This window comes from Emydura macquarii, unplaced genomic scaffold (assembly GCF_026122565.2).
Source record: "Emydura macquarii macquarii isolate MOO-44397 ecotype Brisbane River unplaced genomic scaffold, CSIRO-AGI_Emac_v2 contig_1790, whole genome shotgun sequence".
Taxonomy (NCBI): domain Eukaryota; kingdom Metazoa; phylum Chordata; order Testudines; family Chelidae; genus Emydura; species Emydura macquarii.
The window spans coordinates 22298170-22314535 of NW_027131927.1; the positions used below are offsets into that span (position 1 = coordinate 22298170).

Here is a 16366-nt window from a genome sequence, read left to right on the forward strand (position 1 = left end):
ACATCCTCACATTTGCCTCTTGCTTGACTACTGTTTACTAATCTCTCATATTTGGAATGGGAATGGTCAAAGAACTGGATGTTATTTGTAACTGATGGTTCTTCAAGATATATGGTTCCTATCTGTATTCCCCTACCCATCCTTTGTCTCTTCTGCTGTGGATCATGACTGGATTTGTGGTAAAAGAAAAAAATGGAGAGGCATTGGTCCATACTGCTCCTTTTATCTTCAGTTTGGAGCATGTACAGACTAATGGCTGCTGCTTATTAAAAAAATCTCAATTCAGGTACACGGTACATATGGAATACAGATAGGGACTGTACTTCTTTAGGAACCGCCAATTACAGGTAAGTAACCTCCACTTTATTATTGGTTCTCATATTTGGTATGTTCCAAATATAGTTCTTTAAAGAAACTAAACTACAGTTTCATTGAATTTAAACTTGATTGCGTATATATACCTATTCTTCATATGGTTTCTGCTTTGTAGCATTAGGAGGGGTTCAGAGCCCTATTTCAAGGACCTCCTGCTTATGATGTTTCTTGCAAGATCCTAGAGGAAGTATTGATCTGTTTTTCATTGGTTGTAGTGATTGTGCAATGTTAACAGCTTGAAAAGCTACTGGGTCTATGCAGCTATCATGCCACTTCAGAATTATGAACATAATAAATTTTGTAAGCTACTTAGTACAGTAAGAAAGAAAGAAAGTTTATTCAAATTAATGGCAATGTGGGAAAAATCAAACTTCGTGCTTTGTGGAAAAGTTACTGCTTATTGAAGTCAGACAGGGATGGATGGGTTTCCCGGTACATTTTTGAAAAATAAGCTTTTATGACTCTTTGGACTTTCCTAAATCGTCAGATATAGGTCACTGACAAGGGCATTGTAGAGTATATTGGATAATTTGTCTACTTCAGCATGGTAAATCCTATGTCCCTACATTTCCATAGTCTGTGTTACAAGTAACATGATGAGAGATTTCTGCCATTAGCAGTCCAGAAAATCTTAATATTTATGCCTCCGAAACCAACTGAAGCCTTCACTGATGTTATTTCTAATCATATTACTTTCTTTTCCTGCAAGCCACTCATTACAACAGTTACTGGATAAAATTAAGCCATGCCATTTTTTTTCCCATGGTCCACTTCTCCAATATTTGGTAGCGGTGGAAAATAAATAGCAGTTTATTCAAGTCTTCACAAACATAACCACTTTTTTTTTCTCTTGGTTAATCTTTCCTTATTTCAGACATGTTGGTATTTTATTCATTTGTAAGAAAAGCTTTTGCTGTTATCTAATTCTTTATTCTTCGGGGTCGTTTTTTTAAAATGAATAGTGAGATTCCCCAAAATGTGCTTGGAGCTGAGTTTGCAGGAACTCTTTTATTTAGGGAAGCAGTGATTTAATTAGATTAAACCATTGCTTTTTTAATATAACATTTTTCATATAGCAATCTTAGCTAAACCTCAAGAGCTTCGGTTTTATAATTAAGCCTGTACAGTTAGAGCTTAGAGAAAGGAACTGATAGAAAATGACAGAGCTTATCAGCTGGCCTTCCTAAAGGTTTCTCCTTGTGTTAAGGAGCTGAGATGTTAAATCTCTATAGAGCTTTATGTAACTGTCTTGATGCTATGTATTTGAGGGATCGTGTATTTGAATCACATGACCAAATGTGTATTTTTAGGTCATAATTCTACAGGTGCAGGGCAGATAGATAGTTCCCTCATATTCCAGTTAGCGGGGATAGCAGTCAATGAGAAGCTTTCTGCTGTCTTTCCAGCTGATTTTTCTGCCCTTTGGGTAGCAGTTGTTTGAGGTTTTCTCTTGTTGGCCTTATTTTCTTTGGCTTGCACTCTAGTTTCATGGAAACAGTAACTGTTCACAGTGAAAAAGAAGGGGCAGAATGTGAACTGGTTGTGCCAGCACTGTTTAGCCTGTAGTGGCTGGTTTCCTTTGTGTAATGGCCACTGCTGCAGCCCCAATATGGGATCATGCTCAGTCAGTCTGTGAGGGGATGGTGTTACCCAGGGTTTTCAGCACCCAAAGCAGTGGTAAGTTAACTGTTTTACTCATGTCAGGAATAAATCAGTGGGAACACAAGGCTTCCAGCTGATGAAGATTAATGCAAGCGTACTCTTTTTTCTAAAACTGCTACTTACTACATTTTAAACACACACAGATATAAGCAATAGGCTTAGAACATCGCAAATAAGTATAGTGTCAGGAAAGGTCTTGGAAATAGCTGAACCATTTTAGCTGAAGCTTACCAAAAAAGAAGAAAATTCATCCTGAGGCAAATATCTGGCATGGAAAATTTCAGCCCAAATGGTTTAATTTTTGTCAAAATTGTATGTGACTGAAAACAGGGTCTTACAGTGCTGGTCAGCCTTACCTATAGGAGTCACTCTGTGATGTGCTTGTTCAAATCGGGCATTTGCATATATGCACTTGACTCTCTACATGGGCATACATATCAGGTATTTGCATGGAAATGTCTGTACTCAGTAATGCATGTATACATTGAAAACCAAACGCTGAGTGTTAATTCTCGCAGATGTGCAACAAAAGTAAATGATTTAATTGATTTTTCATTGATTATATCAACTCCTTCTCTTTTTGTGATTAGCTGTCTCCTAAAAAGACCTGGGAAGGGTTCATTGGAGGTTTCTTTTCCACGGTTGCATTTGGATTTATTGTAAGTAGCCGCAAGATTTTCCTTTTCTAGTTTCATCCTTTAACTTGTGATTCTTAAAATTTGACAGCAGCATTGTTTCAGTTGTCTGTCTGCTACTATGGTCTAAAAAGTGGTGATCTGTTATCATCTAGAGTATTCTTTCCACTGATAGCTAATCACAAAGCATATAACTTTTTCTAACTACAGTAAATGGTTGAGAAAAGCTAAAACTGTTTTGTATTAACCATATCTGTCACATTGCATATTGTTTCCTATTCTTTTTAGCAGTTGTATCCATATACATTTTATAGTTCAGTTGAGAATAAGTATACATTTATTTTGTGACTGAAACCTATTGATGGCCTTATTCACACTCAATAAAACTATAGTGATTTACATTTGTTTGATTTTAAAAATGCCATTTTCTTACAATACAATATCCATGAGTTTAGACAGCTAGCTTAAATGTATGGTATGCATGAAATAAAATAACTGTAGACTGCAGTTAATGTATGTAACTTATCACAGAGGCTTGTGAAGATCCAAAGCTCAAAAAATTGTAGATATTATGTGTTGTTTCTTCTTTAAAACTCAAAGATGAACTGTAAGGAAACCACAAGTAGTTATTAATCAGTGTTTCCTGATACATTCTTGGTTGTAGTAAGGAAACAATCAGCTGATGTCCTCTGGGGATATAAAAAGTATAACAAAAGTTAGTGATATTTTAATAATGTGCTGAGTGTCCATCTGAGCCTGGTTAGTAAGGAGTCATTTATCTTAGAGGGAATGTTCTGTCCGCCTTAGAACCATTTTGTAACAAAAACATTATTTTTGTCTACCATACAGCAACCTAATGAAAGCAATACTATCAAGTGTGACTTCAGCAAGAAATAAATGCATCATAACTCTTATTTTGCTTTTCAGTTTGCCTGCCTTTTGGCTCAACATCAGTATTTTGTATGTCCAGTGGAATACAATAGTGAAACAAATAGATTTGTTACAGAGTGTGAACCTTCAGAGCTCTTCCAGCTACAGAACTACTCCGTACCACCACTGCTGAAGGTTGTGTTGGGAAGGGTAAGGAAAAATAAAAGTTCAGTTGAAATTGAAAATTCGTTTGCCAACTTTTGTACATTAAATATTGTTGTTAAAGGTGACAGTTCATGCCTCAAAGGCCAGGGATTGAATGAATATGTAGGATGTTAGTGTTGCCCGTGGGTGGGTGGAGGGTATCACTCCAGAACAGAATTGAGGCTTATTTGGTGGAGTTGTGGGGGGAATCTTGCACTCACTTCCCTATGCTGTATGGAAATAGAAAAAACAGGGTTACTTACCAGTAACTGTTGTTCTTCGAGATGTGTTGCTCATATCCATTCCAGTATAGGTGAGTGTGCGCCTCGTGCACAAGTCCCCAGAACCTTTTTTGCCCCTAGAAACCCCTGTAGGGCCGGCCTCGGCGCCCCCAGGAGTGTCGCGCTCATGTCGCGGTACATAGGGCGCTGCCGACCCTGTGGGCCCTCAGTCCTGTCTTTCTGCCGACTCCAACAGCGGGGACGGAGGGCGGGTTTGGAATGGATATGAGCAACACATCTCGAAGAACAACAGTTACTGGTAAGTAACCCTGTTTTCTCTCTTCGAGTGATTTGCTCATATCCATTCCAGTATAGGTGATTAAATAGCCATACCTTGGAGGTGGGTAGGAGTCACTGGAGAGCAGCCCTTCTCAGCATGGCTCTGCCGACGCCTGCGTCCTCTCTCGCCTGCTGCACGATGGCATAGTGGGATGTAAAGGTGTGGACCGAAGACCAGATCGCTGCTCTGCAGATGTCCTGCAGGGGCACTCTTTCCAAGAAGGCCGCAGATGAGGCCTGGGCTCTGATCAAGTGCGCAGTCACAGGTCCTGGAAGCATCACCTTCGCCTGCTCGTAGCAGGTCTTGATGCAGGCTTTGATCCAGGTGGAGATGTGCTGGGTGGAGACAGGTGAGCCCTTCATCCAGTCCGCCACTGCCACGAACAGTTGTGTTGACTTCCGGAACGGTCTCGTGTGCTCGATGTAGTAGGCCAGGGCCTGTCTCACGTCCCGCGAGTGCCATCTCCGCTCCTCTGCCGAACCGTGTAGTTTAGGAAAGAACACGAGGAGAAGATGTCCTGGTTATAGTGGAACTGAGACACCACCTTTGGCAGGGAGGCCGGGTGGGGTCTCAGTCGGACCATATCTTTATAAAAGACCGTGTAGGGGGGCTCTGAGGTCAAAGCTCTTATCTTGGAGACCCTCCTAGCTGATGTAATGGCCACCAGGAAGGCTACCATCCACGAGAGGATGAGCAGCGGGCATGTAGCCATAGGCTCGAAGGGGGGTCCTGTCAGCATGGACCTGCGGATATAGCCTCTCCACCCCCTTGAGGAACCTAAGGGACATAGGGTGCGAAAAGAGCGACCTCCCTTCCATCAGCTGGTGGAAGGCCAAGATGGCCGCTAGGTGTTCCCTCAGGGAGGCCAATCCCAGGCCCTGCATCTTTAGGTGGAGTAGGTACTCCAGTATCGCCTGTATGGGCGAACAGCTCGGCAGGATACCCCGGGACTCCGCCCAACAAGTGAAGCGCTTCCATTTAACCCTGTACACCACCTGGGTGGACGGCTTCCTGATTCCCAGCAGGAGCTGCTGGACCTGCGCCGAACAGGCCCTCTCCCTCTCTGTCCACCGCAAAGCCTCCATGCTGTCAGGTGGAGGGAGTCCAGGTCCGGGTGCAGCAGGCGACCCTGGTCCTGGGAGAGCAGGTCATAGCGCTTTGGAAGCGGTATTGGCGTGGTTATGGACAGGTCCAGCAGCATACTGAACCAGTGCTGTCTCAGCCAGGCCGGTGCGATCAGGATGACGTCTGTTTGTCTCTCTCGATTTTCAAGAGTACTTTGGGCAGCATTGGAACAGGGGGAAACGCATACATTAGGGACCCCATACATTCTGTGAGGAACGCGTCGGAGAGGGAGCCCGGCTCGCGATCTCGGAGCGAGCAAAAACTCGGGCACTTCTTGTTCCAGGCCGATGCGAAGAGGTCCAGTTGGTGAATGCCCCACTTGCAGAAAAGAGAAGTTGCTACCTCCCAGTGTAGTGACCAGTCGTGGCGGGGTAAGAACGACCTGTTGAGGCGGTCCGCCTCGTCGTTCCTGACCCCAGGGAGGTGAGAGGCAGATAAGTGGAAGTCATGCCTCACCGCAAGGTCCCAAAGTTGTATCGCCTCCTGGCAAAGGGCCGAGGAGCGTGCTCCCCCTTGCCTGTTTATATAAAACTTGGCTGCCGTATTGTCCATCAGGACCTGAACCACCTTGCCCCTCAGGAACCTGAGGAACACCTTGCACGCCAGACGGACTGCCCGGAGCTCCCAAACATTGATATGGAGGCGTTGCTCCTGTGTCGACCACAGCCCTTGTGTGCTGAGGTTGCTGCTCATGTGGGCCCCCAACCCACATCTGAAGCGTCCATGATCAGGGTTATGGAGGGTGTCAAGTCTGCAAAGGGGACACCCTTCAGTATCTCCCTTGGGTCTGTCCACCAGTTCAGAGACTCTAGTACGTGGGCCGGGACAGTGACCATCCTGCTCAGCAAGTGCTTGGCCGGGGCATATACCGAGGCCAACCAACCTTGGAGGGGCCTGAGTTTGAGGCGAGCCAGCCTCATCACGTGTGTACATGCCGCCATGTGTCCCAACAGCTGAAGGAAATGCCTTGGCTGTCGTCGTGGGGGACCTTTGCAGATCGGCGATAATGGCGGCCATGGTCTTGAATCGGGGCTGTGGGAGGAAGGCTCTGGCCTGAACAGCATCCAGGGTGGCCCCGAAGAAGTCTATGCGCTGCACTGGTGTTAGGGTGGACTTCTGCTTGTCGATGAGTAGCCCCAGTCTGGTGCATGTTGCGCAAGTCAGGACCAGGCTGTTCCGAACACAATCCCTGGACCTGCCCCGGATTAGCCAGTCGTCCAGTTAGGGGAAGATCTGAACCCCTCTGCGGCGGAGGTGGGCAGCCACCACCGCCATGCATTTTGTGAAAACCCTGGGCACTGAGGAAAGGCCAAAGGGTAGGGCCGAAAACTGGCAGTGGCCACCAGCTACCATAAATCGTAGAAACCGTCTGTGGCCTGGGAGGATAGAAATGTGGAAATATGCGTCCTTGAGGTCGAGGGCGGTGTACCAATCCCCTGGATCCAGAGCGGGAATGATGGAGGCTAGGGAGACCATACGGAACTTGAGGCGCCTGATAAACTTGTTTATACGACAAAGGTCCACAATAGGCCTCAGGCCTCCCTTTGCCTTGGGGATAAGGAAGTACCGGGAATAGATCCCCTGGCCCTTTTCCAGAGTAGGAACCTCTTCCACTGCCCCGAGGAGGAGGAGGAGAGTTTGTACCTCCTGGACGAGGAGCAGCTCGTGAGACAGGTCCCTGAAGAGGGACGGGGTAGGGAGAGAGTCCGGTGGGAAGGCAGAGAGTTGCAGGGCATAACCTGTTTGCACTACACTCAGCACCCATCGGTCTGAGGTTATGCTCTGCCACTGCGGAAGGAACGGCCGCAGTCTGTGTGAGAAAGGTAAGGTGAGATCCAGGGGGATGGGGGAGGTGCCACCCTCGAGTGCACCATCAAAATGGCCGTTCGTTTTTCTGCAGCCCTTGTTGGGGGCCCCCGGCAGAGCCTTGGCAGTTCCGACGGTTGGATTGTCGGAACCTGTCCCGACCCCTCCTGGGCTGAGCGGGTTGGGTGGGTGGTCTGGGTGCTGGCTGCTGTTGCCTCTGGGTGCGCTGTCTGCTCTGTCGCCTTGTGGTGGCCCTGGAGTCCTTTAATGCATGTAACTTCTTGTCCGTTTTATTGGAGAAGAGGCCAACTCCGTTGAAGGGCAGATCTTGAATGGCCTGCTGAACCTCAGTTGACAGGCCGGACGATTGCAGCCAGGCAGACTGTCTCATTATTATGCCGGATGCCATGGCCCTTCCTGCTGCATCTGGTGCATCACTGGCCGATTGGAGAGCTGCCCCAGCCACCGTAGTGCCCTCCTGGACTATGGTGTTAAAGTCCGTTGCCAGGTCCTGGGGTAATGCCTGGGCAAACCTCTGGAGGGAGGACCACAGGTTCAAATTATAGCGACCGAGGAGCGCCTGGTGGTTGGCGATATGGAGCTGTAAAGTTGCGGTCGAATAGACCTTCCTCCCAAAAAGGTCGAGTCTTTTATGCTCCTTGGATTTGGGAGTATTGGCCTGGCCCCCCTGCCTGTCCCTCTGGTTGGCCACGTCCACCACCAATATTCCTGGGGCGGGATAATTATACAAATATTCAAACCCTTGAGGAGGGACATATTTGCGTTCCGCTGTCTTAGAGGTGGGGGCCACCGAGGCAGGGGCCTCCCAGAGAGGCTTAACCAATTTGAGGACCCTGTCATGTACCGGGAGAGCGACCCTGGACGGCCCCACGGATCCTGAAACGCTGAAGAGGGGGTCCTCCTCTTCCGAGAGCTCCTTAAGGTCTAGCTTGAGATTGTCCTCTAGTCTCTTTAGGAGCTCTTGATGGGCCTTAAAATCTGGGAGGGGGGTTCTCTGGTCCCTGGCAGTTGTCTCAGCAGGGGACGAGGAGGACGACTGTGGGAGGGGACCCGTAGAGGGGCCCTCCATGGGGTCAGAGTCTTCCTCAGAAGAGTGACCCTTGTCTAGCTGGCTTGGCGGGGGTGGCAGTGGACGGGCCCCCACAGAGGGCGCTGACCCCGTGTCCTGAGTCGTTTGCTGAGGCCAAGGTCCCCAATATGGCCATTGCCATGGCCCTTGCGGCCCTGTCGGTACTGGTCCCGGTGCCGAGTACTGGACACCTCCCTGGGGGGCAGTACTGCTGGATCTGTGACACCTGGCCTTGCGATCCCTCCCCCTCTCTGCTGGAGATCTGCTCCTAGGTGATGTGGAGCGATCTCAGTGATGTTTCCGGTGCCGGCGAGGGGGCGAGCGGCTGGAGGAGGTGGACGACCATCTCCTGGGTGCTGCGGACTTGTGGTGGCGTTTGTCTGCCGGAGATCTGGAATGGCGCCGCTCAAGACTATGCCCCCTACTAACGTCTCTGGAGCGGTCACAGTGGCGCGATGCTGAAGGCTCGCTCGGTGCCGAGCGCTTTGGTGCCGGAGCCGCACCGGGCTGCGCGTCGGGGACGTGGAGCGGTAACTATCCCGGCTATGTCCCCTGGGTGCCGAGGAGTGAGATTGGAGACGCAGTGCCGTGGCCTTTGGTGTCGTGGCTTGTACCCAGCTGGGCTTCCTTGAGCGAGACCAATGCCTGCGGCTCTCGGCACCATAGGATACATAATGGTGCCAGCGGTCCTCTGGCGCCGTGGCGGCTTCCTGGCGAGCCAGGGATTTGGGTCTCACAGTGCCCAGGTCCCTGGGGCATGGGATTGGGAGCGGTGCTGTGTCTGCAGGGAGTCATGCGGGGCTTGCGCCGGGCTATAGGTCGGGGATCTGGACCAGTGCCGAGAGGCCTGGGACTTCTCGGCCACTGGGATCCGCGCCGGGCTATGCACTGGGGACTGGGAGCGGCATTTGCGTCTCAGTGCCGGTTGCCGCGGCACCGGGGTCGAGAGTCGTGACTGGTGCTGGGTGTCGCCTTCCCCGGACAACGAGGGGGATCAGTGCCGGGAGTGGTAGTCTCGAGACTGTGCTGGACTGTGCACCGGTGATCGGGAGTGGCGCTGAGACTCTCCCGTCTGCATGGGTGCCGGGGTCTGCGCCGGTGAATGCCAGGAAGGCGAGCGGTGCCGGGATCCAGACGACCGGCCACCGTGTGAGGCGGAACTGCCGCGACTCCACCTGGGTTCTCGAGACCGCCCTCGGTGCTGCGGTGTTGAGGAGCTCTGACTCTTGGTCAGAGCTAGGAGGGGACCTCTCACTCTCCACCCTCCTCGACCCGTCTGGGGGGGAGACGTCGACTCCTGTCTCCTCCACCCAGCGTGGGCTTGCCCTGAGACACCGGTCCCAGGACCCTCAGCAGAGGGGGGTCGGAGGCAAGGGCATGCCCATCAGGTGTCAGAATGGACTCGACGGCACGTGGCTGGGACATCTCCTGTGTCACCCCCTGCTATACCAGTTGCAGGGGAGAGTCCATAGCTGCGGTCTCAGTGCCAATGGGGTCGCTTTCAGTGCCAATGGGGTGCTCCTCACCGAGGAGACGCTCGGTGCTGCTGGGGATCTGGAAGGCTTGGAGTCTGGCCAGAGCGCGGACTCCATTGCCATAGCCTTCAGCCGGGCGTCCCGCTCCTTCATCGTCCGCGGCTTGAAGGCCTTGCAAATTTTACATCGGTTCTTCCGATGTTCCTCCCCAAGGCATCGGAGGCAGCGGTCATGTGGGTCGCTGACCGGGAAAGCCTTTGAGCAGGCGGCACAGGATTTGAATCCGGTGGAGACAGGCCTGGCTCCAAGTGAGCCCCTAAAGGCTAACTATCTTACATAGAGTAGTACTCTAACTATCTACTACTTAACAACTATTAACTGTAAAAACAACAAAGAACTATTGAAATGGAGATTGCTACTTGCTCAAGCGAAGCAAGGGGCTAACGTTCCAGTACCATCACAGGCGGAAAGAAGGAACTGAGGGCCCGCAGGGTCGGCAGCGCCCTATGTACTGCGGCATGAGCGCGGCACTCCAGGGGGCGCCAAGGCCGGTCCTATGGGGTTGCTAGGGGCAAAAAAGGTTCCGGGGACTCGTGCACGAGGTGCACACTCACCTATACTGGAATGGATATGAGCAATCACTCGAAGAGAAAACTTTGATTTTATAACCAAAATATAATGTTTGAGAGCAATCTGCTATCATTAACAAAGTTTTTATTTCTGCAAATCAATTGTTTGGTCTTGTGATGAATTGTATACAAAGTTTTACTCAGAGTTAAGGCCTGATTCTTAAGCCCATTAGAACTTGAGATACAACTCCAAAAAGTTTGACATATTTTGTTGTGGAAAGAGATTGAAAAGGAAACAGTTACAACCGTTGTTCAACTGGGCTCTCCATGTGTTTGGTTGGATGTCTCCCTCTTCTCTAAGTCAAGCACACACAAGATATTTGAAATCCTTAATGGTATGTAGAATAAGGGAAAATTACTGTCTGGTAACTTTGTGTGACTTAGTGATCTCCTTCCCTCACACCCATCCTACAGATTCTTTGGAGTGAGCTTTTGTACCTACACCTATATGGAAACAGCAGATTATCAATGAATCCAGTATAAAAAACCCAGCTCCATTTCTTTCTCTTAAGTCAGAAAATTCCAGAGCAACCAAACAGGAACAAAATAGAACAGTCCCCTCCTTCGAGGGGAAGAGGAGAAGACTATGACAAACAGAATTACTGGTAAGTAATTTTCTCTTGTTGTACGTCACCTCCTCTTCCCCCTCCTCGAATTACTTATACTGAGCTGGTAAAACTCTAAAAGGCACTGAACTTAGCTATACGTTGTTGTATACACACTTACCTGTCAAATGGAGCATTATAAACAGAGAACAGGTTCAACGTATACTACAAGATGGAATGTGTGAAGAATAGCGAAGTTGCTGCCTTTAACACACATTTCTGCCAGGAAAGCAGTAGTTTTTCTCGTGGAATGTCCTTGCATTGGTAATAATCCCTCACCCTTGATATTTTCTTCTTTTGTACAGTCCTTGGAACATAAATCATACTCTTCAGGGTTTTTTTTAATGCAAATTGGACTTCTGTAATCCTGGCCTTGTAAGAATTTAAAAGTTCCTTAACATCTAACAAAGTAAAACACTGTGGCAACAAGATGGGATTTTACTATAAACCACAAGTTGTTTCAGATGAGAGTATTAACTTTTGGATGAATGTCCAATCACCTTCCAAAAACTGAAGACAGAGAGGAATTGATAGCTGAAGCTGCAATGGTAGTTCTCAGATCACTTAAACCGTGATTTTTAAAAAACAAAGCTTAAGGGAGTAAATGGCACCCATTTCAATAGACTCCAAAGTGGGGAAATCTATCATCACTTTGAGGACTAGAGTATATCTCCTTGCAGGACTACTGAATGAATCGCAAACCTTCATAAAATAAAAGTCTGGCTCTTTAGAACAATATAAGGGTGAAATTTAACCTTTGTGTGCAAGTTGAGGCCCTTGACCAGAGAGATGGCTAAGGGAATTTTTTTCAGTTTCTTGAGAAACCCTTAAAGGAAGAAGCCAGCTTCTGCACAGTGCCATCCATGGGAATCTGGCATGTCACAGAAGCACTTTGTTGAACAGTCTACCTCCAGAGAACATCACTTACATTAGCTAGTCTATTATACTCTGTCTAAAGAGTTACAGAATTCATAAAGGAGAATCTGCCCTCTATGAAGGGGTGTAGCCTTAGATTGCCTTTGCTGCCCAATTCTGTAAGTTCATGGAAGGAAGCCAGAATGGCTTCTGCCCAGTTCATTTTATCTTTCAGTAAAGGAAGAGGAAGGAATGTAACCCAACTCTCCAGTAGTCCAACAGGAAGGTATATGTTTGCATTGACAAGAGGCTATAGCTCCATACATGGTACTAAGTCAGTTTTGTCAAAGTTCTTGCAAGCCAGTTGATGAAGAGGGCTTTAACATATCACGTCTTGTTGAAAACAGTCATAAAGTCACAAACTCCATTTATCTGGTTTTAAAATTGTGTTTGTGCCCAATTGTCCTCTGCAGCCAGACTGCCAGTGTCAAAGCAGATGGCGTTTTGCTCAGAAACTAATCTGGATGTCCTCTCATCACTGTTGAGGTCTTCCTGGTTATTAATACTCAACACCAACACTAGCACAGTTGTTTATTGCATACTTCCCCAACAGAATGGACTTCCAAAAAATTCAAAATCCGGAGGAATTTCTATCATTCAGTCAGATTGGTGTTTAGATATTGTTTTGTCCTGACCAAAAACCTCCGCATTGAAGCAGTCTCCTGCGAGCCCCCAAACAAGGAAACTGGTGGCTGTGATGCAAACTGGGAATATGAAATTTAGAGTTTCTAGGCCATAAATCCATATTGACACAGATTAGGAGGTCAGGAATTCTCTGGTATTTGAAGGATCTCTTAATGACCTATTTAGAGAAGAGAGTTGGTGCCATGACTCAGTGTGTTCATAGAGGACTGCAGGAGGGAAACACATTTAGGATATTAAGTTGCTACGGAGCACCCCAGCAGTCTCTTAATCTTGAGGTCAGGGTGGAAGCAGGTAGAGTAGGAATCTGTGCTCCTTGCTGATAATAGGAAACCTTTCCTGTCTGACATATCTAACAGAGCAAGAGCTCAGTGAACAAAGTGCTCATGAAATCAATCAGATAATTGAGCACAATATAACGTGTTTGAGTGCAAAATATAAGAGGGAAGAATACATTTTTTTCCCCCTGATGGAATTCATGACTGATGAGGGTGGAAATCTCATCAGCTAGGAGAGCTCCTAAAGTAGCTGCTTTTGTAATTTTCTAGAGCTATCGAAAGACTAGGGGCTAAAGTACATGGCTGCTTTGGGGACCTGCAGATTAGGGAGGTAATCATTCCCGTCCTGCAGTGTTGAAATGCTGGAATGATTATTGCATGAATCTGCCATACTGTCACCATCAAGGCATTTGAGAGGCATAAATATGATAGTGAATTACCTGGAAGGGAGATTCTGGTTACTACTAGAGGGCTTCCAAACACTGGCCGGAGTTACTCTTTCCAAAAGTCTAAAGGCTAGTGGGCAAGATCTTTTTTTACTTTCCTGTAAGAGGAAGATAAATTAGGAAAAAAGGAAACTGGAAATAGCTGAGATTGAGAAGGTAGTGGAACTGCATCTTGTATACTAAGGTGAAAAACAGCACATTTCTTTCTTTCTGATAAATGGAGAGACAACTCAGTTTAAAGAATCTGTAGAATTGGGGCGAAAAGGGAAAAAGAAATGTTATATTTGACAAATCCCTTGTTATGTCTAAAATAAATATTAAAATACTTCAGTAATAGTGAATAGGGAATTCTCTTCACATTAAATAAAATATGTAGTGGTGTGTTCTATAACATGTCTATACTTTTTCCCTATATAATGAGGTAAGTACATTTTTATAATAGAGAAGGTGGAAATTTTCTGTGAATCATGTTTGCTTTGAAACAAAATGTATTTTCTCTCTTAGTAAAATAATGTTAAGGTTTTTATGTCAAAATGTATTGACTTTGGCCTTGTATCTGGAATAATTGTAAATAATTTTAAATCAATGTATAGTATTTCTAATGGTTATTTTCTTGCAGGAAACAGTGACTATGTACCCATTCCAGATGCACAGCATTGCTTTGTCAACATTTGCATCCTTAATTGGGCCATTTGGAGGCTTTTTTGCTAGTGGATTCAAAAGGGCTTTCAAAATCAAGGTGTGTTCAGATTTTTGTGGAATTTAAAAAAAAACAAAAAAAAAAACCTAAGAAGACTTTGAATAGAGCCACTTCCTAGAATTGTAATTAGCTGATTTCAGATTATAATAATCCAACCACACTTGTTTTCTACTAAACCAAGATGATGTGATCCTGAAGCATCTGAAGCAGTATTCTTCTTAATCAGAAATACAGAATGTGTTGGTAAATAATGTTCTTAAACTTTATATGTTATCAAGATGCATTGCAATTTCCATGCTGGCAAATCTTAGCATTTTCTGGTTTCATTGTACACATACTTTAGTAACTGTTTACCTTTTGCTAGTTACCTCTTTATACTTGTTTATATAATGAGGTAAGCAATTGTGTTATACATAATATCTATATGGATTGTAATATACATGAATACATGCTGACAATTTGCTAGAATATATCCTTTAGATTATATTTCCAGTACAGTTAGCATGCCCTTTTGAGCACTGCTTGCATTTCAGATTTTCTTTTATAAAACGAAAAACAGTGTTTGAATACAATACTTACACAGAGAGTGATTGCTTATACAACATGAATTTATAAAGAAAGACAGAACATTCTTTTTAATTAGGGACATTAGGAAGCCAATGAAACATATGGGGGATTTGTAAAGATGAAGCATAATAAACAGAAGTAGGGACCTTTAGGTCTCAGGATACTTTTTCCACTTTAACATTCAGGGAGCATCCTGTGCAAATGTTTTTATGCTAAATAAATGCTTCAGCAGCTGCCATTCTAAATGAAAAGGGGGATAAAAGTATCCAACTGCGGGAGGAATTTGAAGCTATAGAGAGAAGGTGCTAGAGGATGATACTTAGCGAGTAGAAGGCTTGACACAAAATAGAACGATGCCCACTGGGCTAGTAGTTCAGTGCCTAAACTATTCTCATTTCTGCCACTAACATCTTGTGTGAACTTGGACATGTCACTTCACCTCTTTATGCCCCTCCTTTTCCTCCTACTCTTTGTCTGTCTGACCTGTTTGAATGGTAAATTCTTAAGGACAGAGACTGTCGCAAGGTTTTGGTACAGTGCCTAGCCTATAATTTCGATTAGGCACTGCTTTAATACAAATAATAGATTAGTTGAGGTATTGTATGTGAATATTTACATTCCTGCATTTTTTTTCTTTAAAGGATTTTGCAGACACTATTCCTGGCCATGGTGGAATAATGGATCGTTTTGATTGTCAGTACTTGATGGCTACTTTTGTTCATGTCTATATCACCAGTTTCATAAGGTATTTTTTTGTATATATAAATATATATAGCCAGCATAGGGATCTAGTTTTGTTCTGCTGGTACAGTAAAGATTAGCTTTAAACTTAACTTATGCAATTACATTTGATAAGAAGGATCTCTTGAATACTGGAACCATTGTTAAATCTCATGGAATTTCTTCTGAGATCTTGTGACAGGCTATGTTGTGTCTGACTTTTACTACTAGTTATGGGAAAAATTATTAATTAGAACATTCTGCTTATTAGAAACCGTGCCAAATTATCTCTGAGCCATAGTCACTTTGAAGGAGATGCTTTTAGAATAACAACCGTATTACATGGTCAAAATGGTAGCTTCTTTCACTGTAGTTCTTAAAATGATTAGGGATAGACTTTCCAATTTATGGGCATTTAGTTGTATGCACCTCACTTATACTCACAATTAATTCCACACATTGGCCTATTCTTAATTTATAAACAAATGCCCAATGTACACTTGCATAATAGGTATTGTATGTGGCGGATACATGCATGCCACTCTTTGTAATAAATACATTTAAATATTTTAAATTACACTTGAAATTTCCTGAAAATAGTTATGGAATAGGGACTTGGAATAGTTATATCATTGCAAGAAGTAATTGTCACTGTTCACACATTCTCACCTTCTAATCAACGGTTGTGAATAGGCCTCATCTATTCTAACTGAATGGACTTTGCTAACACCTACCCTCCCCATTGTTGTTCCTTACCCTTGGATGTATATATATATACCCACTATCTGATTTCTATTTCTTGCATCTGATGAAGTGGGTTGCAGCCCACAAAAGCTTATGCCTGCAGAAATTAAATTTGTTAATCTTTAAAGTGCTACAGGACTCCCCCCCCCCCCCGTTATGGATTGATTGTCCATTTTAAATTCTAGAATTGAAAAGTGTCCTAATAAGCAAACTTTATGAATACCTAGCCTCGTGCCCATTTATTTGAGTAGTATATAGTTTATCCAACAACAAGTACAGAGCAGAAAATGGTTTTATCAAAACAGTCCACAAAAAGC

At 45.4% G+C, this 16366-nt stretch overlaps 1 protein-coding gene across 1 annotated transcript in view; it reads left to right on the forward strand.

Annotated features, from left to right (window-relative positions):
- Positions 1–16366, forward strand: part of CDS1 (CDP-diacylglycerol synthase 1) — a 74054-nt gene that overhangs the window by 53646 nt on the left and 4042 nt on the right. Inside the window, exons 9-12 of the mRNA XM_067557108.1 lie at positions 2628–2696; positions 3600–3752; positions 13938–14057; positions 15227–15330. Coding sequence (XP_067413209.1) covers positions 2628–2696; positions 3600–3752; positions 13938–14057; positions 15227–15330 — 446 coding nt within the window. The remainder of the gene's footprint in view (positions 1–2627; positions 2697–3599; positions 3753–13937; positions 14058–15226; positions 15331–16366) is intronic.